This window comes from Crotalus tigris, unplaced genomic scaffold (assembly GCF_016545835.1).
Source record: "Crotalus tigris isolate CLP2741 ecotype Arizona unplaced genomic scaffold, ASM1654583v1 scf7180000019078.1875890, whole genome shotgun sequence".
Classification (NCBI taxonomy): Eukaryota; Metazoa; Chordata; class Lepidosauria; order Squamata; family Viperidae; genus Crotalus; species Crotalus tigris.
Window position 1 is genome coordinate 444,899 of NW_024097364.1, and position 26,253 is coordinate 471,151.

Sequence of the window (26,253 nt, forward strand, 5' to 3'; positions counted from 1 at the left end):
AATAGGTGTCAGTCAGAATGATAACCATATTATAAACTCAAAACATTTTATAAAAATGAAAATAAATCACACATATAGCCAAAAAAAGAAGAAAAAGAATAGCAACCCTTTGGCAGAAAAAAAATGTCTCCAACTTAATGATAACTATGTTCATCATGTAGAAATGTATAAAAATCAAAGACCAAGTACAGGGTTTTTTTTTAAAAAAAAATTAAAGTAAATAAGTGAAGGCCTGTAAACATTTCAAGAAGTTTGCCAAACACAGAAACGATCAGAAGAGGAAAGTGAGGAAGAACAAGATAGCGGAGAAAGCCACCAAGCGAGAAAAAAAACAAACTGCTATCACAGTTTTGAAACTGTCAGCTACAGACAAGATTGGCAAATGTTCAATGCAAAAAGAGGGTTTAAACGTTAAAATAAAAAACAACTAACTTTGCTATTGACTAGATACGGGGTACGGGGTTTTTTTTGTTCATTGCATACATATAAATTATTTATTTTAAATTTTTTACAACAGAGGGTGCTCTCTCTTGATAGAAGTTCCAGCATCTCCACTTCTTTTATGTTTTCACTTCTGTCAGTGTGGTGTAGTTTTGTTATGTACAATCGCAGTGAGCTCGTACGTGATCAACTTTCACAGCGGATGTGCACTTAAAAGTACCCCAAAAAACCCTGAGCATAAAATTAAAGGAGGGAGATGTTCATCCAAAGTGCTTTGCAAAAGAGGTGACTGGGGAGAGGGGATGGATAGATGGAAAGCCAAGGAATACTGTGAGAAATGACTTAGCAATGAAAATGAAAGAATCAGAAACATGTTCAGAGGAAAACTAACGTTCCTATTTCATCAAGGATCCAAACAAGAGCTAAGAGAAGATTAAGGCTAGTTAATGAGCTCATGGTAAAAAGACGTGTGCAGTAACACAGGGACAAGAACGGGATGCAAGGGACTTATTTTCATTCAAGTCTGAGCCGTGGCTAGAGATAGAAGCCCCCCTTTTTCCTGACAATTCCTGGGATAAAATAGAAGACTAAGGGCTAACCCAACCATTAAGCCTTCACAAAGAAATTGTGTGAGCTGGTGATCTAACATTTCACCAATTCTGAAGTGGTAATGCCCACACGTAAGCAGATCAAGGGAGGAAACTAGTGTCATGTACCATCCAGCATATGGTAACTACCTTTATGTTGATCCAGAAACAGAACATTTAGGTGTTCTGTACGAGAGGTAATCTGAAGCCCGAGTGTAGTCCTCAGGAGTCCAGATTTTCAGACCACTCAACTGCATCTTAATGTTAAGAGGTGGTTACTGGCCGTGAGTCTAAACCACTCGACACAAAATTACTATATTTGGAGACAAAGCACAACATTTCATGGCCTTCTCAAGACTGGCAACTCCCTGAAAGAAGGAATGCACAGTCAACTTTTTATAACAGAAAGCCTGGTCTATACCTAATTGCACATCCTTTTCAGTAAGAAGCCTTCAGAAAAAGCTGTCTGAGGGGTAATACTGTCCCTTCTAAATCTTCCCATTTATCTCTTTCAACAATCTAATACTCTATGGAGAAAGGCAGAGATCTTTTAATGATGTAGAGTTAAAAGGCACCTTTGGGTAAAAATTCAGTGTGAGAACTGGCTGCTCACAAGAATGTCAAAGAAAACACTTGCCTCTAGATCCAGTCTCATTTCTTCTGTACATGGCTACTAACCTGAGTTACGTATATTAATATGTGTGACTGTGCACTCCCAACTGCTTAAAGGCATGTTAATTTAACTGCACATTGGAAAGCCAAGGCCAAGTTAGATTGAAAACAGACAACAAATGACTTATCACTTGATCTTGGAGTTATATTGCCGGTCCCATTATTCAACTCCTGCAAAAAGACCTGAGAATGATGTTGAAGCAAATTGCAAGTTTAAGGGCAATACTATTTGGAGACAATAAATGCTTTCTTAGGTGCCCCATTTCTCCTGATGCATAACTGTTGGGAGTTGACCCACAGAAATAAGTACCTTCTTTTACTCCATATGGGATCTCTGCTCTCTTAGCATGAGTTTAGGCATAATAAAATTGGGCAGATGGTGTAGAAATTGAAATCAGTAGTCCAATATCATGAAAATGAAGAGTTGAGACGTTGGCAGGACAGGAACTATTTTCCAAAACTTGTGTCATCAGGAAAACTAGAGATGTCTTTGGCTGAGAGTGCAAATATAAAGTTGGCAGAGAACAGTTGCCTTCTCTATAGCAGCTAGCCAGACCATTCTTGACCAGAATAAACGCTTTGAATAACTTTAATTCACAGTCCAAACCCACTACTTAGTCCAATGGAAGTTTTGAAGCAAGCAGTCATGGTTTTTCAAAAGAGGTAGCAACAGAATGGCAATTTGCAAGCTCTGAACTAGAAAATCCATGTCCAGCAATTCATATTGGAATACCAATTTTGACCAACAGTGCAGAAAAGTGAACTACTGTATCTTTCTCTGGATCCTCACAGGGTCACCTACCATAGTTCAAGCGCTCCTAATTTAGCACAACACAGGAAGCTGGACTAAATTTTATTGCTGGAAATTATATTGAATGTTGAGGTTCGCCCCAAACAGGAACAAGACTGAAAACAATCAGTGTGCTATTCCCCTATTTTTGGCTTGATGCTACAGTGTGAAACCAGCCATGCTGAGAAAACACTAACTGCTTGATATTTGGTGTTCACCTTCCTACCATTTCTACAGAATGCTGTTGTTCCACTATTACTGGTCCCAGGGTAAATATTATCTACCTTGGTGATAAGATGAAAATTGTATGAATTGGCTGGAGGTTTCCCTGCCTGCTAGAACAAGACAGATGAATAGAACAAGTCTCCTTACTGCCTTTCTCGCTTAAGCCATTTTACCATAAGCAAGATTTAAAAGAAATGTCAGTACGACACCAACTTTAAAAAAAAAGAGATGAGTTTATTCCATGATCAGTACAGACCAAATGCATATTCACCGTATTAAAGTAAAACCAATTAATTACTCCAGAGATTGGCCAAGACTGACACACCAGTATTGTACTGTATAGTGGGTATTTATGGCACATAAACATGGAACATTTGAAAGAGTAAAATGAAAAGAATATGCTAAAAGTGCTGAGAAAATGATTACTGCTAAAATGTGAAAGGACTTAATGGAAGACAACAGGAACAGGTCTTCCTTCCTGCCAATCCAAATCCATTCCCATCTCCTTCCCCGGAGTTGCTCTGTTGTGTATAAAAACTAATTTTAACAGACTCCATGACATTTAAAACCCAAAATGTAGTTTTCTGGTATTACAGTTAAAAATATAGACTAAAAGTCTGGAACTGAGCAAAATAGAAGCAGTGTCTTTACAGAGTATGGTGAGCTCACCATAAAACTCAAACAAATATATGCCAACTATATTCACTATACAATACAGCCACAGTCAAACACTATTGACAGGGTGGGAGCTTCCCCTGGTGTTAAGTTTTCCCCACTCCACTCCACTCTGTAATGAAGAGATAAGAATATCTACTCAAGAGAGTTGAGCAGTGCCAATGTATCTGGAGGAAAAGAAATAGATTGAAAGAAACTGACTTTGGTTGGTAGTCTAGCTCAGATTCCTGTCATCCACACAATGCTAAAACAAAAACCTCACTCAAATGGCCAGTTACACTTACTTGACACCTCCACTAAATTATTCCCTTTTTCACAAGCAAACACTTACAGAGAATGGCTCCCAGCTAAAGGCTTGTGGGAAGTTTAGTTAAAGGCAAAGCCAGTGATGAAAGGACCCAAAACAGCTTGTGTGTCTTCCCTGCTAAAGCCCAGGCGGGATCTTTCTGTACACAGCCTCTCAATGCAGAGTGTCTGGTGCTGCCAGCATACAGCACGGTAGCGTCAAAGACATTCTAGAATTCAGAATGCTTTTGGATAGAAAAAGGGCAAACAGCATCAAGTTCTGGATATACTGCAAGTAGGTTTGGCATAGAGAATATCAAGTGATAGGGGGCACCCTTCCCAGCAACTGCATGTCCACTGATGCAAACCTAGCACAGAGTTGACTCATCTTGGTCTCGCTTTCTTCAGTGAGGTTGGGGGATGGGGTAGGGATGGGAATTAAGTCAAATCGTAAGGCAGACTCTGCTGATCCTTCTGAGGCCACAACCGTCACACATGCAGAAAGGCTGCAGGAATGCTCTCCTCCCAGCTGCCAACAACACTATGGAGAGTCAAAAATTTGCTGGGAAATTAAGGAGTTCAGGCAAAGAAAACCAGGTGCTATTAGAAAAGATTCTCTTCAAATATTGCCAACAAATCACTCTGGAAATTCATGTCAATAGTTGATGCCATCTAAAAGGAAAGAGAAAAAAAAATGCAACAGTCATCTGGGTTCACAGGAAAAAAGTATCTCAATAGATTGAAGCAGTAACAGCAACGACCTGATCCAGAACTCTCGTTTATAAAAGGTGATCATGCAGATTAACATTAGCAGAGGCCAGGAGGAAGCCTCATTCACATATCAGAAATCATTTCCCTATCTTATAAAAGAAAGCCAACAATACAAAATATATTATACTGAGGAATGCCTGTGAAGGGGTGAAAAAGGAAACAAAAGGTAAAGGCAAGAAACTAGAATGAGATATAAAGTGACAACAACAGGGGATTCAGCTTGCAAGAACTGATGGTCCAGATTTATGAGACTGAGTTAAAAAAAAGGGGGGGGGAAATGGGAGGAAGGTCAATATTTTGGAAGAAAGAACAGATAAACTTGTATATATGTGGAAAGGATATGTATATGTAGCATGCACAGCATGAGTTTTTCATGGAAAGCGAATAGTTGAAATAAAAGAAATAAGAAACAAGGAAAAGAAAAAGTAGGTATCTGGAGAGAAAAAATCAGAGAGGTAAAAAAATATAAAAGTCTTTTAAACGAACAGTACCAATTTACCAGTAATTTTCAAATTCCCTCAGTATTATCAGTCCTGCTTTACAATTATTTTTTTTCCTAAATTCAATAAAATATTGTTCTAATCTCCAAATAAAGATTGAGATCTTTCTTCAAAAGGATCTAGAAACTCATTTTAATTTGCCTAATTTATATTAGGATGGCACATGTGTTTTGTTTTCCTGCACAATTCCAAAAATGTTTATTTTACTGAAAAATAAGTGCCATTCGGATCTGTAGGATTGAGGTACATTTACCAGAGGCTAGCGTCACACTCAGACAAAGGCTGACATTTCTGGCCCTTTGAAAATGACTTCAAAACTAAACTGCCAAGCACAGCCTTTCTTGCTAATGCAACTGTGAACATTTTCTAAGCCCAGAGGGCAGCGGTCTCTTTCACTTACTGCCTCTCTGCGCCTTCGTTCCTGTTCTTGTTTTCTGAGTTCCTCTCTCTGTTGGTCCAGCATGGACTGCGAAGCCTGTGGCTGAGAGCTCTGTGACGGGGGAGCAGAGGCTGCAGCTGACACCTGCTGCTGAGCCTGGGGATGATGCTGGGGCTGCTGTTCCTGACGCCGCCGGGCTTCCTCGTGAACTCGACGTGCCTGTTCCAGAGCCTCTTCTTCTTCACGACTCCTGTTTATGGATCAGGAATAACAGCAGAATGATGATCTGGCATCCGTTTCACAGCATCAGGGAAACTAGAAATCCCACCTAGCCAATAGGACATTAACTGGAAGACCCAACATCCCAGAGACACCTTGAACACATTGGCAGGAACTGTAGCCTGCAATACAGGTAGTCTTCATTTAGCTTTCACAATTGAGATTGACAACTTGGTTGCTAAGTAAAATATTCGTGTCCACAACTGTGCTTACGATTTTACTTCAGCTTTCCTTTGCTTTACACTGACAGAAGGACATGGCGCCAAACAGTTGGGTGAGCCCAAACAGTGGGAAGATTTCCAAAACCTGATTCATAATGAAGCTGTGTAAAAGGGAAAATCTTATAGCCCCCTCTCCCCACTCCTCCAATCTTTGGAATGTTCACCCTGTCACTGAGATAATTCACAAGAAAAGAATTAATGGATTACATTCAGTGTTTCCCAAACTTGACAATTTTAAGGCATGTGGACTTCAACTCCCAGAATTCCACAGCCAGCGTTGCTGGCTGTGGAATTCTGGGAGTTGAAGTCCTCATGCCTTAAAATTGCCAAGTTTGGGAAACACTGGATTACAAGAAAGTAAGCAGGCATACAATGGGGCATAGCAGCTCACTGAACAGTGCAAGGGTGAAACAAACGCTAAAGATGTGAACCTAATTAAAGTCTTGTCTGTTACAGGCAGCAGTCGGGAGCCGACTAATTAAGATGAGAGAGCCAAGCTTGTTAACTTGCAATTAGCATTTTTGGGAGAAGTTATAGCAGCTCATCGAAGAGATTGTTTGTTAGGCAATCTCTTCATTTATAGTGCAACATGTACTGACTGACTGTAACGGTGAACACATGACTGAAACTGATGCATGAAGGCCATAAATGCCGGTATGGGTTACAAAGTTACTTTTTCATCATCACTGTAACTGCTGAGGCAATCACTAAGTGAGGTCTACTTGTATGAAATCTCCCATATGGCACTGAAAAGCAATAAGGCATGGAAGGCCAGCAGAAAAGTGAAATGAAGGGGAAAAAAAGGAGGAAAGTACCAGTTGACAATGATTTAACCAGTAGTATGCTTATGTTGACTGACTGCACTGTTTTGAGTAACAGACTGCTTTCAGAAAGAATGAGCTGATGTCCAGTATATTTTGAGACTATTTTTTAAAATTAAATTCATATGCCACCTGACTCCCAGAGACTCGTGTATTTTACAAATGATTTAAAACATAAAAAACAAGACAATAAAAATGACAAGAAACAAAAGAAGGGTAAAGATGCCAAGATAACAAACAGGGTGGGGAAAAAAGCAACCAAAATAAAAACAATGTAATTGGCAATGTTTTTAAAATTAAATTAATAAGAAAAGAAGTATTGTAGTGCTTGAGATCAATAGTTTCCCTTGATTCCTTCTTCCTGCACTATCTTCTACCAGTTATGCCTTTTATTTTTATCACCAAACCTCAAAAGCTGTTAGCTATAGTCCCCGTCAAATGGCAAGGAAAGAACAAATTCTGTTCCAAACCTTCACATGTGTTAAATTAAATTTATATGCTGCCTGATTCCCAGCTACTCTGGGCAGTTTACAAATGGTTAAAAATATTTAAAAACAAAGAAACAGCACAAAAATCACAATGACAACATAAAGCAAAACGAACAAAGATGGCAGAGGAAGCAAACCCTGATAGGAACAAAGGAAAAAAAAAGAAAAGATCTTCAGTCAACTTCACCAAACACCTGGGCAAGGACCTATGTCTTCATAGCCCTTCAAAACACCAATAAGGTGGGGCCTGTTTGAATCTCAGAGGGAATTCCCAGTCCAGAGGGCAGGTACTGCTACAAACAAGGCGTGCTTCCAGGATTCAGCCAACCAGATAGTATTGTTTAATCAAAGGAATCCCGCCACATCAAACCAGCTGGGCAGATGCTTTGGCCAGTAACCAGGCAAGTTATATGATGTCGTGTAAGGCATTATAAATGGTAACCAGCATTTTGAATCACACGAGGAAACAAACTGGCAACCAGTACAGCTTGCAAAGCTGCTTGCAAAGCAGAGGTGTTACATGGGCATACCAAGGTATGCTCATCGTTGCCTGCCCTGCAGTTCTCGACCAGCTGAAGCTTTTGGGTGGTTTTCAAGGGCAGCTCTATGTATAGCACATTAAGCGATTAAGCTGTGAGCTGGCCATGGCAGGAACTGCACAGCCTTCAGGCACTGGAACACAACCTCAACAGCCTCACTTGGTTAGCCTGGCATCAAAAGATATAAAGATACGATGATCATAAGCCTCAAACTGGCAGATGTCCTCATCCAGCAGTTTCATGAAGATGTTAAAAAGGAGGGGAGAGAAATTAGCCTGCAACACAAATGAGGGGTCTAGGGAATAATCTCTACCCATCATCCAACACTGACTGGAACCTGGCCGAGAAAGGAAGAGAACCATTGTAAAAAGGGTCCCAATCCTCAAGCCACAAAGCCAGCTCAGAAGACACCATGGCTGACACTACAAGAGCCACTAAAACATCAAGGAGCACAAGAATGGATGCACCACTGCCATCCCAGCTCCATCACATCTACAAGCATGATCAAAGTGGTGTCAGTACTAAATCACAGCCTGAAACCTGACTGAAACAGATCTATATCCAGAGTTCTCATTGGCTATGGAACAGCCACCTTTTCAACAACCTATCCCAGAAACAGAAAGTTGGAGGTTGGTCAACAGTTATCAGAGACCATTGGGTCCAAGGACAGCCTCCACACCAATAACTCTTTAGAGGCTGGGAGCAACACAGCCTCTGTCAAAGAGGCTGACACTTTACCAACGGACCCAATCGCAGGTCACCAATTTTACTGTTATCACAACAAGGTTTTCTTTGTTTAATATTAGAGTTTTCTAGAGGGAAGGCTCAGAATTAATCTTAAAATCCTCCCAAATGCTTTCATCCCATAACATGTGCTTGCAGAGACTTTAAGGATAACATAAAGTACTTTCTCTCTCACACAAACACAATGAAAGAAAATAAACACCACCACCACCATCTCAACTAATTATGTTTCTCACCTCATTCTTTCCTGTTCTCGCCTTTGCCTCTCCTTTTCCTTTTCTGCTTGTTCAGCCTGAGCTTTCAAGGCTTTCTCACGCTCCTCCTTTTCCCGGGCGGCCCTCTTGAAGTGCTCAAAGCTATCACTGCTGGATTTTACTGTTGAAGATGGTGTGGTGGGATGTTTCTGCACTAAACTTGCCCAAGATCCCATATTTTTTATTTTCAAATCCTGTGGAGTAAAGAAGTGCAGGATTAGTAATTAACCTGTAACATGGTGTAATTGGCGCACATGAAAAATCAGAATATCCCCTTGCCTTCAAGTAAGAGATAAAAGTAATTTAGCTGGTAGTCCCAAAGATGTTTTTTCAATGGCTGAGAATCTCCATAGAAATTTAGCTTGTAGTTTACAGACAAAACCCCTCCAAGCTAACCTAGGCTGGAACCAACTAATTACAAATACCCATTTCTGAGGCAGACAAAAAAGGAGCTTGAATGCCAGTGTATTGTACTGGATGCCTTTTGCATCAAAAATTGTGCTGCAGAGTTAAATTATTGGGAATATATTCAGTACAGACAATCCTAGCATGTACAATGTTTTGTACATTAAAGGCTAAACTAAAGTTGTACATGAATATAAGCACGGAAAACAATATTCCCTGATTTCCCCAACTATTAAAATGGCAATTTTTGAGACAGTATTTAGAAAACAAAAGATAAAAGTCAAATTGAAGCAAACATTTTGTTAGCTGACCCTCAAATATATCTTGGAATTAATCTGTTATAAAATTGCATTTTAAGCAATGCATAATGAATGAAGTCAATGAAAAGAAAACCAACTGCTACTATTGTGTACTGTTCTACACCCAACTGATTGCAGTTAATCAACAGGTAGATAAATAGTAAGTGTAACCTATAATTCAGGAAATTAAAAGCAACGTGGGCTGGTAAAATGAGGACCCAGATTGTTGGGGCGATATTCTGACTGTGTAAGTTGCTTAGAGAGAGTTGTAAAGCTGTATATAAGCTTAAGTGCTATTGCTAATATTTCTATATAAACACTTCAGACAATAACATCCTTCTTTGTTAGGATGCAGAATTATCATAGTTCAATTAAAGATTTGATATTGATCACTAGACTTCTAAAGGCACACTAGAAATTTAGAAAATATTAAAGATGCTATGGGGGTTCATGTAACACAAAGTGGACAAATCTTATCAGCCATTTCTGCTTTCTTCCTATCAAAGAAAACAATATATAATTCAGTTACCTTTTTAGGTGCTACTGGTGTTTTTGGTTCCTGTTTCTGTCTCTCTTTGTCCTGGACGCCTGGTGGTGCATTTTGTTCTGAAGGTCTTATAACAGGCCGCCCACTGTCCACTGTCTTAATTTCTGTTCCTGAAAAAAAGAACTGCAACTGTAATAACCTTTTGTCTGGTCAGTGTTATGAAAAAAACATCCTGAAAATGAAGAATTGGGCTGTCCCCCCCCCGCTTAATGTAAACTAAATCAGAACAAAACACATGGAGTTATTAGACAAAGTGATAAATCACTCACGTTGTTGGATATGTACAGGTGGCTTGATGCTTTCGGGGTGTTTGGTAGGGTCTTGCCGCAAGGCAGGGCTAAAGGTCTCATTTCGAATGACTGGGGATTGCATCTTCTCCTCTTTGACCATAGGCTGCGACTGAACTACGGAAGCTGCTCTCAGTTCCTGCCAAAGAAAGACAAACAAACAAAAGCCCATAATAATAATGCCTTTTCATAGCTTTCCCTGTATTGTCTAAGCCTCCCCACCAATAAAAGTTCTTGAAGAAATCTGCTTTCCAATGGATGCCGGAAAAAATGTTTACGGAAACAAACATCTGAATAAACGTTTGTTTATAAGATGCCGTTACCTGCTTTTTTGGCTGAACGTTTGATTGCGGTGGAGACTGGTGCGGCAACCCCTGGAACGATGGCATCTGAGGGGAATGCATCATGAGAGGGGAAGGTGCTTCTCTCAAGTGGCCTGGAATAAGTCAGCACCAAGGTTTTCAGAAAATAATAATAATATAAAAACTCTGGAAAATGCACTTATGATATTCAGCTGACAACTTGGAGAGAAAGAGTTATCTGAGATTTGCTCATTGAAACACCTATTTACGCTCAGTGCTTTTCATTTGCAGAGCTGTAAATGAGGAAATGTCAGTTTAACAGTAATTTGAAGAAGAGTGGTACAAAAGTGACTATAATAGAAGGCAAGGTCAAAAAGGTTATAGTCACTTCTTGAACAGTACAAATTCCATTCAAGATATTCATGCGTGGAATAAAAACGGGGCTATTTTGTGGAAGCCCTGGGCTAAAAGTCTAGCGGTCCAGGCAGTTGACTGGGAAGGAGTCAGAGAAAGTGGGAGCAAACTGACAACACAGACAGTAGAGGCTGGGGTACAGCAAAAGGAACTGGGAAAATCAGGGATGGCCTGAGCTGGGATGGAATATGCCAGGCTGGGAACCACAATTTACTGCAAAGATTATTGCAGTAAGGAACAAATACACAGGACAGTACATCAACAGTGGTAGGAAGGGAGGGAAGACCCGGAAAGGTCAGGGTGGGGAGAATCCATTGCACTGAGACATTAAGCAGTGGATCAGAAGTGAAGGAAAGGGAAGGTGCTAGGAAGATCAGGGATGGTTAGACTGGGCTAGTGGAGACAGCAGGGACCAAAGACAAGCAAGGGAAGGGAAATATCACGTGCAGGTCACAGAAGTGGAACGTACCCAAAAAGGGAGCTCCTTAAGAGGAGAAAGAATGCACACCAGAATTTTCTACTTGTCAAACAAAACCATTCTAAGATTTCTTTAGATTTGGCTTCATCTGAAACTTAGAAGAATTTAGAAGTTCTGGGACTTATCTCTGCCAAAATGTACCTGACCCAAAAAGATTAAGCAGAAATTTCATACACTAAAGACCTGAGAAAAAAATAAAACATTTTACATGTATATCCACTATTCCACTTGAATATTAAAAACAAACAAACAATAAGAGTTGTTTGACAATGGGACCAATTACTCAAAGCTGTGGTAAAGTCTCTTTTATCCAAGATGTTTAGCAGATACTGGATCACTCTGAACTGGACCACAGAACGAGGGACAGACTTAGTAGCCTCAACAGCCCCTTACAGCAACTTAATTCTGTAATACCACTGAACAGGCAATTGAAGAGGCAAAAAGCATAATTTGCTTATACCTTTTACAAGTAGCTTTTCCAAATAAAGTGAGTCCACAAAGAGGGACAAGGCACCGAAATGAAATCTAAAAATATAAGCCACTAAAGAGTATTCTATTGCTCTACAAACATAGTTGGATATACATCTGCCATTTTTGGAATTTATAAAGCAAGGCCAAGTGAAGGATAGGGGAGAAACAAATGAAGGATGTTCACTGGACAACGAACACCAAGCATATTTTTTCTCTTCAGGGATTTAGCTGAATGCATGCAAAGCCAGAACAGAGAAGAGAATGGGAGGAAAAGCCATCCTGTGTTTTCTGTCTCCAAACTTCCACATATTCAAGTGAAGGTCTGAACCAAAAATAATGCTGCTCTGGCTTGAATACAAATGCAACTTCGTGCACACTGTACATCTGTTATTTTGGACTCTGGATTGCATGTTGAACTCCACTTCTATGATCTTACGGAGCTTATGGAGAGGTAGAAAATAAAAGTGTATGTTAGCAAAATTTCACGTTTTTGGTTAACGTGAAAACATTGTAGAAAATAATATATTGAAAGCCATGGCTTCAGCAAGTTTTTAGGTTTCGTATTTTATGCAACCAACCATCTTGAATATGGAAGTGGAATATCAACTGAATAAGCAAACAAACAAACAAACAGATGATCTTAAGAGAAAAGGGAATAATTCTTGTCAGAAAAAAACAGGTTCCTTTCACTTACTTTACTCCATTTCCTCTTTACAGGACTCTTTTAAAGGCAACAAGCAATTTCCCACAAGTTTTAAATCACCGTTGTGACTTCCATTCACCTGTCCAGATGGTAAGCACCTAACAACCCCTCCATTCAGCCGCCACGCTTCGTGCTCAAACCACTCACCTGCTGAGTAGGGGTCTGGCTTGTGATGTCTTGGTGGAGAGTGGTGCTGGATGACTTGCTGGGGTTTTGACGATTGCTGTGGGGCTTGAGGCTGCTGAGGGGGCAGATGTGGCTGGGGCGGTGGTGGAGGCTGTGGAATATGGGGTGGAAATTGCATGGACTGCATATGTACTGGCCTCTGCTGTGACGGATGTGGTAACTGTTGCCCGGGAGGGTGAGGAGGAGGTTGCAGGGAGGGCTGAGGCTGCGACTGCACTTTCACTGAAGGGAGGAGAGAAGTCTGTGGCTGCGCCTTCTGCAACTGCTGCAAGTAGAGCTGCATCTGACTATTGCTCAGCGGCAGGTTGTGGTGAGGAGCAGGAGGCTCTTCGTCCTCCAGAAGCACCTGGGGAGGCTGGGGGAGGGGGGGCTGGGGAAGCAGAGGCTGCTGGTTAAGAGCCGGTGACACAGCCGGAGGCCGAGGAGGTTTGGGGGGGAGTGCTGCGGCTCGATTACTGGGTCTTGAGGGTTGCTGAGGCAGAGCATTGTGCAAAGCTGAGGAGAAAACAGTAATGTTACATTAAATATTGTGCAACAGGACCCGTGAGATCATCATCATCATTAATTTATTTTTATTTGTTCCTCAGCTAAAACTACGATTGCATTATTCTTATTCCACTCCATTATTCTTATTATACTCTTATTCCAGGAGTCAAGGCAAAATCTGTACAAGCAGCTGAGAACTAGATAACTCATTTTGGAGTAAAACTGTAGGACATGTTATAAACTATTTCAAAGAAGGACTCCCCCCCCCATCCCTAACTACTCCCTTCATACTACTTTTCTACCTGAGTACATTTAACATAAGGTGACATTAAATAGATGTTATTCCCCATTTGGAATAATGCCGTCCATTCTATCATCTCAAAATTTTGTCTTTGCTCCACCGATCGAATTACAATCAGAGGAGTGATACCCTTCATAACATCAATTATGATTGTAAAACATGCAAGCCTGGATAGCAAATCCCACCCTTTCTATCTTGTCTCTGTTTATACATGCTGGTGCTCATTTACTGCAAAGCTCCACTGGGAAAGAATGATGTAAGAAGAGGTGGATTGCTAGTTCTCACAAATTCATCATACAGGTTCTAATGCACCTAAAAATGGTTTACCTGGAGGGGACACTACTGCATGTTGATTTAAGTGAGGAGGAGTGCTGTGCTCAGGCTGCTGGGGGAGATGAGGTGGCATCTCAGGTGGGGGAAGGTGCAGAATAGGCTGAGTGAAATGTGAAATAGTGTCAAACATGTTCCCTGGGAGTGGATGCTCCATAACTGGGATCTGCGTCGGAACAAAAGCTGGAGGAGAAGACTTGATTGTGGTGGCTGCTTGCTGAGGGACAGATGGAGGTGGTGGTGGTGGTAACTGCGGTGCTTGCACCTGCTGCTGTTGCTGCTGCACCTGTGGATGGTGATGATGATGATGCTGCAAGAAAAAAGCCAGTCCTACAATCAGTGCAAAGCAGTTTTGGAATGAGCCATTTTTTGCACAGCAAATTAATAGTGAAAAAAGGGTTTTTTCCTTTTAATTTCTCCCTTTCACCAAGGGCTCTTTTCTATATATTTCTTCAACCTATGTGGGTTTTGCAAATATGAATACTTAACTAATTCTTTGCAATAAGAGAAAATGAACTGGATGGGGACCGAAGATCCACTAGAAAATCATGTAAAACCAATATATATTTATACACAATATACAACCCCTGTATATTTTGTATACATTTAGGGGGGAACATCCAGGTCCATATATAAATGATAGTATAAGTTTAATGTTGAACCAACTTGACAATCAATACAAGTTTCAGCAGTTGGAAGCAACAAAACAATGGATGGATTCTGATGTGAAAGGCAAGACACGTGTATTAATTAAACATTTAACTTCTTGTATTGTACACTGGAGATTGACAAAGGCCACTCTTTTGAAGACAACAAAGTCCACATTTTGGACAGAGGTTTGAAAGAAGGGTCAAAGAAGCCATCTATCTCAAAATTGAACAGCCCTCTCTCAACAGAGGGGGAGGGATCCGCCATCATCTATCTCCAGTCTACAACAGTCCTTTCAACAGTTCCAAGAAGGCTCCACACCTATTTGCACTACTCAGGTGACCCTGACAACACAGATAAGATTCCAGGTAGCACTAATGACTTGCTAACAGATTGCAAATGACCAGCTGTCTGCAAGGAGTATAAATCTTTCCATTCCCCACCATCCAGTCAGAGCTGAAGAAGCTTCTTGGGTGAAAAATGAAGCGTATTCAAAGAAAAACAAGTAAGTTCAGTTGCCTCTTGAAAAAGCATCTTTGGGATAAAATGGAACACCACTTGTACACTATTGGCACTAATCAAATGACCATCAGTCAATTGCAGATAGCAGCTTTACTTCTGTGACAATAGCTTTAACACTATCAAATGGCAACCTCTGCCTATCCTGGATCCTCAGGAATGATTCAATAGATAGCCAGAAATGCCAAATCCAGTTTAAACATCTGACTGTGTGAGCAGCCTAGTACACCAACTGACTCTCAACTCTAGACTGCTTAGAACAAGCAGAAGTACAGCTAAATCAATAAAAATAAAAGACGGCAAGAGTGATGAAGGACGGTGTCTCAGTCTCCTTTGCCACAAAGGCCTTGTGAAGATCCAGGTAGGTCTTCCAAATGGCGGAAGTAACAACTTTAAAAAAACCCAACGATATTCCCTTTATCTATTCTTCTGCTAACTCAGAATTGGAAGTTTAGTTCCAACAGTAAGCAAATGCTTGCCTGTGACCATGTCTAAGAGCAGAAATAATCAAAAGTTTTAGAACCAAAGTCCTGGATATAACGGAGGTACAATCTATTCCTAATGCAAGGAAGCCTAAATAATTAAAGTGAATGCAGCTCTTCCTTTTCTTTTCAGTAGGGCCTAAAAACAATTTGTTTAAAAACAAATTTGTGGAATGCCGAACAAAGGATTATCATTAATCAACGTTAATTTACCCCTTCAAAAACGTACCTTCTTTTGTTCTCGACCAGGATGTCCTTTTTTCTTAATTTTGGGGGGCATTTCTGTGGGAAAAGAACAATAAACGATTACTGCATGGCAATGCTTTTGACCATGAATCATTTTATGATTAAGCCACTGAAATCCAAAGGCACAGCCCTGATACTTCTAGCTTACACTGAACATTTGAATCTATTTGCTTACTTATTATACAGAATAAAATATTTTTACAATGAACTTTATTAATTAGTGTAAGTTGTTGAGGCTAAGCCTCAATAATTCATCTCCCAGCATACCTTTCATTGTGTCTACCTTCCATGTAATTTTAAAGGCAGTAAACAAAGAAAAATGATGTTTTGCATTTAATGGGTAACACCTGGAATAGCCTATAGGAATTTACTACATTATTTGCTCAAGTTTGTGTTGCACATAAATCACCCAAGGTATTTTCACACACAAAAAATTACATTTTACTTTCATGATTTTGGCTGCTTTTTGATATTTAAGTTTATATCAAAAATGTATTTTTCCCCTTTGGGGGAAAATTAGTAAGCTGAGGTAACTCAACTGTTACCTATTTCTGGAAGGATAGTTAGGACTGTTCTGCTTATGTTCTTAAGTAGACATGAATGTGTCTGAAAAAGTTGTACTATATATGCCTTTTCTTCACCAGAAAATTTTATACAACTCTATTATAAAATGTTAAGAAAAACGTGGTCTAATAAAAGATAGCAGTAATACTTGAAAATTCATTATGAAGACAAGTTTCTTGTGAGAGGAGAAAAGCAAAATTTCCATCTCTACTCTCACAAACTAAAGACAGTAAATATAGCAAAACATTTTATTTATACAGTTTATTTTAACATGTGAAACAGCAGTCACTCTTTTTTTTACAAACAGAAAGCATTAAGCATTATTTCAGATTTTATCAATTTTTTAAAAAAAGTATAGAATGGCTGATTATATGAAAAAATATACCATTAAGACTTATTGGGGGGGCACTAAGTCAGCAGCATGCCAAGACTAACAGATTCTTAATCTATTGTTACAGATTTGCTTCACTACAGAAAATTCACAATTATCCCCTTTATTCCTTTTTCATATCCTTGCAATTTATACAGATGCTAAAAATTTTACTATTTGTCAAATCTTTACTGTGTTATATTTAGAGAACTTCTGTTAAGATGCTTTTTATATATGTGCAATACAATGTGAAAAGCTACCACTGAGACAATTTACCCAGGAGGCAATAGCTGTGCACTGTGAGCCACAAGTAAAATTGAACAAAAGAATGGTAGCCAGTCAACACTGAAAACCTGAAACTGTCACTAATTCTAACCAGGCATCTTTTAAAAAAGTAATACTTGCACTATTTGCTAAATTAGAAAATATGCCCAATACACATTAAACATTAACGCTTTGACATACTAACACTATGAACATTAAGAAAATGTTAAGTTATACATTTTGTTGGAACAGATAGTATATATTAAAAACATAGACATATGAATATGAGCAGCCTCTGCAAAATACATGCTTTGCTGGGGTTATACTGTTCATCCAAATCTAAGTGCTATACCAAAGAGATATACTGCAATCCCATTTTATGTAAGAGGACAAAGAGGAATAAAAATATAGAATAATGATTACGGTTGAGATACCAAAATATTGAATCTATATTTGCATGGATGAGTAGCTTTATTGTTGTGTCTGGCAAGATAAAGCACCCCAATTAGTTCATATAAACAAAATTGTTAAAAAAAACTTGCCAAGAACTTTAAACTCACAAGACTCTTTGACTTATAATTTGAAGATCGAGACTTTCAGAATCTAGTTCATGACATATTTAGTACTTAACATTATCAAATCTAAGTTAATTTTCCATCTGAAAATAAAACTCTACTCTAAGAATAATGCTTCTAACAGTTTAATTATGAGATGATTTCTAAATTAATAATTACTATGTTAAAAAGAAAGCCTAACTTAAAAATAATAGATGCTAATGTTCAATTGTATTGGGCAGACAAAATTAGGAAAAGCCTGATGATGAAAAGCAAAAGGCTGATTCCCAATTTCTTCACAGAAATAAAAATCCAACAAGTTTTCTTGCAATAAACATGGAGATGGTTTGCTGCTGTCTTCTTCCAAGTATTTTAAACGCCCTGCCAATTTTTTTTAAAAAATCCTGATCTAAGTTATAACCCTGTGATTCCTCAGAAGTCTCCTATCAAAATACTTACTGTGAGCCCCACATGGAAGTAACTTTAGGGCAGTGGTTCTCAACCTTTTTAATGCTGCGACCCCCAACCAGTCGTAAGTCGAGGACTACTCAACCAGTCATAAGTCGAGGACTACTCAACTGGTGCAGCACCGTTTGCAGAATGGGACTTTTGGCGGGCTCAGCAGGGCAGAGACAGCCTGGACAATTCCTATTGGCTTTTGAAAGCCAATAGAATTAGACTCTATTCAAGAGAGTCTATTCTATTGGCTTTCAAAAGCCAATAGAATAAAAGGGAGTAGCACAGCTAAGGAAAAGGGGGAAAAAATGGCGGACTGCATTGTTTGGCGACCCCCGTGAAATGGCCGTTCGACCCCAAATGGGGTCCCGACCCACAGGTTGAGAACCACTGCTTTAGGGGATAAACAAGATTGGATGTGTGCTGCCATCTCCTGAGATACTAGGCGTAGATGTAAATGTTTAGCTTAAAATAAGAAAACATTATTGTAGGGCATTTCCAAGCTCAGTTTAGTTCAGCAGTATGTCTTCCCTTGAAAAATCACTGTGCTGTGGTTAAATCATCAGAGTCTATGCCAATGTCTTCATAAATGGGAAGCTTTTAATAGTATATACTTGTATTAATTTCAGTAATATACTTTACTGTTTTTCCTTTAGGAGCTTCAAGAGGAAATATAGGGGATAGTAACTGCATTTTACAATAGGGTGCTATACTTTATATATTTATGTATTACTTGTTAGCATTTCAGGTTTACTGTGCATTCTCAATTGGCTGACAAAAATAACAAAATAGTTAAACCTCAGTAAAAACACACAATAATATAGTCAAGATACATTAGTCCTGCATAAAACTTCTAGACAATAATAAATTTGGGATCATATATGATGGTACCTTGGTACTCAACTGCTTTGAAACTCATTGAATTTATACTCAAAGCATTTTGACATGAGCATTTTGTCCTGGTACTCACCGTTTGTTTGGTACTCAATGCACAAGCTAGAACTTGACAGTCTCGGCTGCCTTGTAACTCACTAAATTATTCCTTATGGAAAAACATTTATTTGCTACTTGTTTTTTGTACTCATCACAACTTTCAGAACCAGTTAAGGATGAGTACTGAGGTACCAATGTATATTGGTTGAACTAAGAATGTAGTTCAGGGTGGAGACAGTTGTTTGGTTTAAAAAAATTGCATTAAAACTTTAAACCAAAGTAATATATTTTAAAGCTAGATATAGCTGTTCTATAGGAAATTCATTCTAATTGGACTGCACTATATTATTTTTGTGATTGTGTAACAAAAGAACTTTTGTACAAAAGGTACAAAAAATATTTTATAGAAGTTAACTTTGGTAGAGGCAAATCAAATGACTACTTTTTAATTCAAACAAAGCATTTTCTTTCTTCTCCTTCCCCTCCTCCAGTTGCACCCAATGTGCATGTTCTTATTTGCTTTAGACGATCCATCCTGTAATCTTCTACAGAAGATTTGGAGAAGGGATTAATTTCCCCAGCAGACAAATACCGCTGGATTTAATTCTTAAAATATTTCTGGCATCATTTGATTATAACTCATTTCTTGTAATGTGTGGTCATGCACTGCCTGAAGTATTTCTCTTCTATCCAAAATATATTCCCTCGAAGAATGCAACGTAAGCCAGCATTTCACATTTTTAATGTAATCTAAATTACACTAAGTTTATTTGTAGCAATCTAATAAAACTATACACAACATCCTAAATTGTTCTTCATTACAGGATCATGAAGCAACACTGCCTAAACATATTTGAAATTAAGGAGTAGGCCAAAACTGAAGTGTGTATTTTGTTTTAATTGTCTCTGTAGAAATCTTACTAAAATACAGGTAGTCCTCAACTTATGACCAAAATTGAGCTCAAAATTTCCGCTGATAAGCAAGAAGGATGTTAAGTGAGTTTTGTTCCATTTTATGACTTTTCTTCCCACAATTGTTAAAAGAATCGCTGTGGTTATTAAGTGGATCTGACTTTCCCATTGACTTTGCTTGTCAGAAGGAACACTGCAAGTGTCATAAATACATGCCAGTTGCTAAGCACCCAAATTTTGATCACATGACCTTGGGGAATGCTACAATGGTAGTAAGAGTGAAAAGGGGTTTTAAATCGCTTTTTTTCAGTGCCATTGTAACTTCAAATAGTTACTAAATGAATGGTTGTAAGTTGAGGAGTACCTCTACCACAGTAGTTTAGACAAAGTAGTAACGAACATTTCAGAAATCTTAAAATCTGCTTAATCTCAGCTTTAAAGTAATTCTTAATTAACATTATTGAATACCTCTCACTAAGTGATTCAAGAATCTCATGTTTGCCAGACTTTAAGAACCCATTTTTAAATGGGTTGGCCTGAAAGTAGTGTATAGCTGCTTCTGTTTATATAATTGAATCCTTCTACCAGCTGCCTAACTATTACTCATAAGGCACCTACCAAGACTGAAGATCTTTCGGAAATGCCTTTCCAGGTGGCATAAAAATAGTCCTCCCTGGACAGTCTGTGCAGAAGTACTCTCTACACATAAACAGGGAGGATGATCCAAGCCTTGTTTTTCCTGCACACTTCAAACAAGGAAAATAAAATTTTGAATTCCTATTTGGTAATCACACAATAGAATATTTATGATGTGATGTTTAAAAAGTTTATTTCCCTGCTGAACTACTAAAGAAACTAGTGTCTTTTTTTTTAAAAAAAGGGAGGACATGAATATTCATTTTCAAATGTCAAAATTAAGTGTTATTACAATGTTAATTATCATAGAAAAAGTAGGTACATTTTTTCCAGCAAAAATAAATTCTTTATTTTTATTATTCAAACAAAAATATAGTAACTGTACAATGACAGCAGATACTCAATTCATGATTAATGCATTTTGAACAGTCAAGGGAAAGAGGAATTACATCTTTACTTAAACATGCAATTTATACATTCCAATCAAAAAAGGTCAATTTTTATCCCATCCCTTAATAAAAAATTAAAAACAAATGGTAGGAACAAATGCAAATGGAGAAAAAAATTAACAATATTAATAAAGACATTTATTTTAAATCCCCAAAATACATATTTTTGTTTGTAAATAACCTTCTGAAGTAAACTATATTTTTTATGACGGATTCAGAGTATCAATATCTGGGTTTTTGAATGACTAATTTGTTTGGGAGTTCTGTGTTTCCTTGAAACTGGAAGAATATAGTTACTGCTCTTTCTAATCTCAAAATTTATTATTAGTAGATATGTAACTCACTAAACCCCTGAAAATTGGGATAAGATCAATTCATATATTATTCCTTGTCACTGACTGTCGAGCTTACTGTATAATTCTGCTCTGAGCCATCATTAAATATGGAACTTAATATTCAGATTTCTCTTACACGTTTATTTGGGTGTATAGAAAAAGGGCAGCCACATTCTTCCATAATGAGTATTGATGTATATCACAGATTCATTTTAAGGAACAGTTATAAAGTTGTATTGTAGCATGAAAACTCATTGTGGTTTTTTTTAAAAAAAATACCTGTTTAGAAATATATTTAATGCTATACCAAAATTTTGTAGATAATTCACTAAGTGCTTCTAACATTTCTAACAATATAACATTCTAACCACAGCTATCTTTATGTGATTTTCCACAATTATTGGCATATCCTGGTAGCAATGTTATTTTCCAATGTAACTTTTCTTTATCTTTCATGTCTGATTACTGAGTTTACTGCTTTTAAACTTGGAAGGAATTTTTGTTAAAACAGTTTTCCCATATAACAATAAAAGCAGCTTTTATATATAGCAATAAAGTTACACACACACACACACACACACACACACACACACACAAAGGGAAGGGGGGGCTAAAATTTCTGCAAAAGTCTCCATTGGTCTGGATAATTCTTAATCAGGATAAAGGTTTAGTCTATTTTTTCCCCTTAGGTCAGAAGTAATTAATATGTAATAATATAAATTCCGATATAGATACAGTAAACAAAAGAGTAACAGATTAAGCACTAAATTATGTCAGATAAAAGACATGCATTTTATATACATCAGAAGCGAGTTGCTAAGATCCTTTTTTAAAATATACAGTTTGTTCCTCATACATTAAAGCAAAGGCAACATTTGGTAGTGCACATTGTAATAGGCTGCCTAGCCCTGTGCAAAAAGCCAGCCAGCTCTTGGATCTCTAGTCATTATTTAAAATTTCACAGTTGAATCATATTTCAATGAAAATGTTCCTCAGTGAATGCAATGTACTAAGTTATGATACAGATTTCAGGAGTAAAAGAGAATTTGAGAAAAACCACCATAGCTTTTCAAAAAAGCCTAAGTTCCATCCAAACAAAAATAGGAGCTAGTTATAGTCAAGGCCAGGACGTGAACTTTCTTCTTCATGATGGGAGATTATGCAAGAATATAAACCACAATGCAGTAAAGTACAGCCTCATTTACTCATCTGACATTGTATATACGAGTTCACAACTGATTCTTCTCCTTACTAAGTCACGATAAATTGCAGTCTGAAAAAGCTGTGAAAGACTTATAGTTACCCGCTTCTGGTGCAATCTATATTCCACGCAAATCAAAGGTAAAAAAAATCTTAGCTCCTATAGGTAGTCATCGACTTTAGGATCAATTGGGACCAGAATTTTGGTTGCTAAGCAATGCCGTTGCAAAGCACAATGTTGCATGACTGCATTACTTAGCGACGGCAATCCTGACGGTCCCAGTTTCTATCCTAACTCCAGATGTGCAGGTCGTTAAGTGAGAAGTGGAGGGAGTCCAAGGGAAGGAATTTGGAGGCTGCCTACATGAGCTCAGGAAAGCTGGGACACACACACGCAGGTGTACAAATGCAGGGAGGCCAGGAAAAGAATATGCTGTAGCTTCTTGGAGCATTACGGTTCCAGGGTTTCAAGAAACCCCTGAGCTGCAACAAAACTACAGCTGCCATTGGAAACCTCAGCTGCCTCAGCCTGGCCCAACAGCACAGCACGCAGGGGCTTCTTGGCACGCTGCAGCTCTGGGGCTGGGCTTTGTGCTGCGGCTCAGGGGCTTTTCTTGTTGGCCCAGAGTTGTGGCGCTTCAAGAAGCCTCTTTCTGCCAAGCTGCTGGACCAGGCCTGTAGCTCTGGGGCTGAAAGAACCCCTGAGCCATAGTGCAAAGCCCAACCCCAGCCCTGCCCAGCAGCATGGCGTAAAGGGGCTTCTTGGCGCACCATATGTCTGGCACACTGAGAAGCCCCTAAAAACCATGCTGTTGAGCCGGAAGCTGGATTCTGGGTTGAAAGGAGCTCTGAGCCTCAGCGTAGTGTAAAACCCTTCACACAAACAGCTCAGCCCTATCCCAACACAAAGGGACTTCTTGGTGTGCCATGGCTCTGGGGCTGCGAGAAGCCTGGGTGCAGCGTGAAGTCCAGTCCTAGCGTGACCCACTTCTGGCCACCCTGGGAAGCCACAGCTGCAGCTGTCCTAGCTGCCACGTGACATTCCATGGCTCCTGCTCCCCTGCACTCTGCTGCCCCACCTGACCTTTCTTCAGCTGCTGATGAGGCGTTCCCAGCAGCTGCTGGTCACGTGAGGCCATTTTCCACAAGTTTGACAAGGAGAGCATTGTGCACAAATTGGGGAAGAAAGTCTCATGTGGTCAGCAGCTGCCTTGCAAAGGGTCAGGCTGGGCAGGCTTGACCAGCAAGGGAAGGCAGGTGGTGAAGGTCAGCTAGGGCTACAGAAGCTGCATAATGCAGAGAGCCAAAAGGACATAGATGGGGTGGGAGGTAGGGAGATAGGCGGCTGAAGAGAACTTAAACAATCCTGCAGGCGTAAGTGTGCACAGGCTGCCAAATGCCTGAATTTGGATGACAACAGTGGCATTGCTGTTTGGGAACCAGTCGTAAGTCCCTTCATTCAGCACTTTCATAATTTTGAATGGTCGCTGAACGAATGGTCAAAAGTCAAGGACTAACTATATTCAAGCAGGTATGCAATACAGGTAAATATAAAAGTGCATCATCGTATTATTTAATTAGTCAAACTTCATTATTTAAGTTCTAACTGAATATTACTAATTTAAAATAAAAAAGGTACAGGTAAAGATTGCCCTGTCCAGTCGTATCCGACTCTAGGGTGCAATGCCAAGGGAGTCAGCATTGTCCGAAGACATTTTCCGTGGTATGTATCCAGCATGTCTATATGCTAAAGGTACACGTAATACCATTACCTTCTCATCTCAGTGATATCTATTAATCTACTTGCATTTGCATGTCTGGGCTGTCAGTTTTGCAGCTGACAAGCTCAGAGTCTATAAACCGCTGATAAACAAAACATCTTGTATTCAAACTGGTTCGATTATTTTTGGAGACTTTCAAACTTCAAACAACACCACTTAGTATATTTTTTCAAGCTCAAAACACTCCCAAAATAATTGAAACAACCATTTTGCAACTGAAATCGTGCATTTCAAATTGGAGACAATTTAGACTCAAAACATATTGAACATCCATATATGCAAGATGCACTTTCAATGTTATGTGAAAAAACAGAAATGGATGAACAATTAAATCCTCTTTCTGTTTTATCGCCCGACTATCTAGAGATGTGAAATTGGGCATAGTTTAGTATCTTTTTAAATATTCAATACATGAAGCTACACCTGACACGTCTGATGAAGTACTAAAACATTTTAGAATGAAATTTTATCCAACCCTAGTAGTTTTTACACATTGAAAACATGTAACATGCTTAGATCATGTGTGAAATGATCATTAGTACCCTTATAATAAGAACAGTTAAAACACAGAACAAGAGAAAGATCTCATTAAAAACCAATACTGACATAAGATCAATGTATTTTCAGCTAAGATACTCAAAGTAGCACAAAATTTTATTTAAGCTGCTCTCTCTCTGTAAATACTACCTTCCTCTACATTCCACTTCTAGAATAAACCTTTTTAAGTCACTTTATCAAAATACAATGCATGCTAATCTAGTGAACAAGCATATCAAGCCAATAATTAAAAGTAAGTAAAAAAAAATTTCACATTGATAAAAAACAATAAGAACCTACTTGGAGATACTATAAAAATGCCCTTAAGAATGACACAAACAAGATAAATCAACAGTCTACAGTCATTTATGAAATAAATGAATAAAACTCAATTGCTAAGCAAGGCTTTAAAACAGGGGTCTTCAAACTTGGTCCTTTTATGACTTGTTGACTTCAACTCCCAGAATTCCTCAGCCAGAGTGCCTGGCTGAGGAATTCTGGAAGTTGAAGTCCACAAGTCATAAAAGGGCTAGGTTTGAAGACCCCTGCTTTAAGATCTGATAATAAAGTGAAGAGATAGCCTCCCTTTTTCTAAACAACAACAAAAAGCCCCTATGATAAAAATAAACGCTAGAAGAAAAAGCAAGGCACATCATCATAGCTATCTTTTGTGCCACTAATGAAAAAAAATTGTTTTGGAAGGAAGACAAAATTAAAATGAGATTTTTCATTTTTACCAGTCTATGTAGACCAGTGGTTCTCAACCTTTTTAATGCCGCGACCCCCAACCGGTCGTAAGTCGAGGACTACCCAACCGGTCATAAGTTGAGGACTACCCAACCGGTCGTAAGTCGAGGACTTTCCCTGCCTGGGAGCACCGCACATACGTGGTGCTGCCCCCTGCGCCGGCCAAGGCGTAGCTGACAAGCGGCAGAGACGGAGCAGGCTGACCACCAGCTGGCCCAGCCCAAGGTAGGTAAGGCACCCACCGGGCCCCACGCGCGCCAGCAACCCTCCCTGCGCCCGCCGGCCTCCCACCTCCCACCTCTGGCCTTACATTTTTAGTAGTTGCTCAGCAGAGAGGGGTAGAAACTTCCAGACAACTCGCCTTCGCTGCAGACAACTTGCAGCACCGTTTGCAGAATGGGACTTTTGGCGGGCTCAGCAGGGCAGAGACAGCCTGGACAATTCCTGTTGGCTTTCAAAAGCCAATAGAATAAAAGGGAATAGCACAGCTAAGGAAAAGGGGGAAAAATGGCAGACTGTGTTGTTTGGCGACCCCTGTGAAATGGTCATTCGATCCTAAATGGGGTCCCGACTCACAGGTTGAGAACCGCTGATGTAGACTATGTAAGGATTTGTGTCTCAGGTCTAGTCAAAAGCTGGAAATCTTTGTCTAGTATCAGGGTTTCATCAAGATGACTTCAAAATTTATAAATAACAGAGGTCTAGTGCAGAAACATAAATCAAAGTCAACACTATTAATA

The 26,253-nt window shown here is 39.1% G+C and overlaps 1 protein-coding gene across 6 annotated transcripts in view; it reads right to left on the reverse strand.

Moving 5' to 3' along the window:
* Window positions 1-203: 203 nt before the first annotated feature.
* BRD4 (bromodomain containing 4) overlaps window positions 204-26,253 on the reverse strand; it is a 110,092-nt gene continuing 84,042 nt past the window's right edge. For all 6 annotated transcript variants that reach the window (XM_039359522.1, XM_039359519.1, XM_039359521.1 and 3 more), the window contains 9 exons: window positions 15,759-15,811; window positions 13,878-14,190; window positions 12,725-13,258; window positions 10,533-10,645; window positions 10,192-10,348; window positions 9,905-10,032; window positions 8,654-8,865; window positions 5,347-5,575; window positions 204-4,347 (listed from right to left, as the gene is read on the reverse strand). In XM_039359522.1, the coding sequence (XP_039215456.1) occupies window positions 4,279-4,347; window positions 5,347-5,575; window positions 8,654-8,865; window positions 9,905-10,032; window positions 10,192-10,348; window positions 10,533-10,645; window positions 12,725-13,258; window positions 13,878-14,190; window positions 15,759-15,811 (1,808 nt within the window). In that variant the 3' untranslated portion in view covers window positions 204-4,278. The remainder of the gene's footprint in view (window positions 4,348-5,346; window positions 5,576-8,653; window positions 8,866-9,904; window positions 10,033-10,191; window positions 10,349-10,532; window positions 10,646-12,724; window positions 13,259-13,877; window positions 14,191-15,758; window positions 15,812-26,253) is intronic.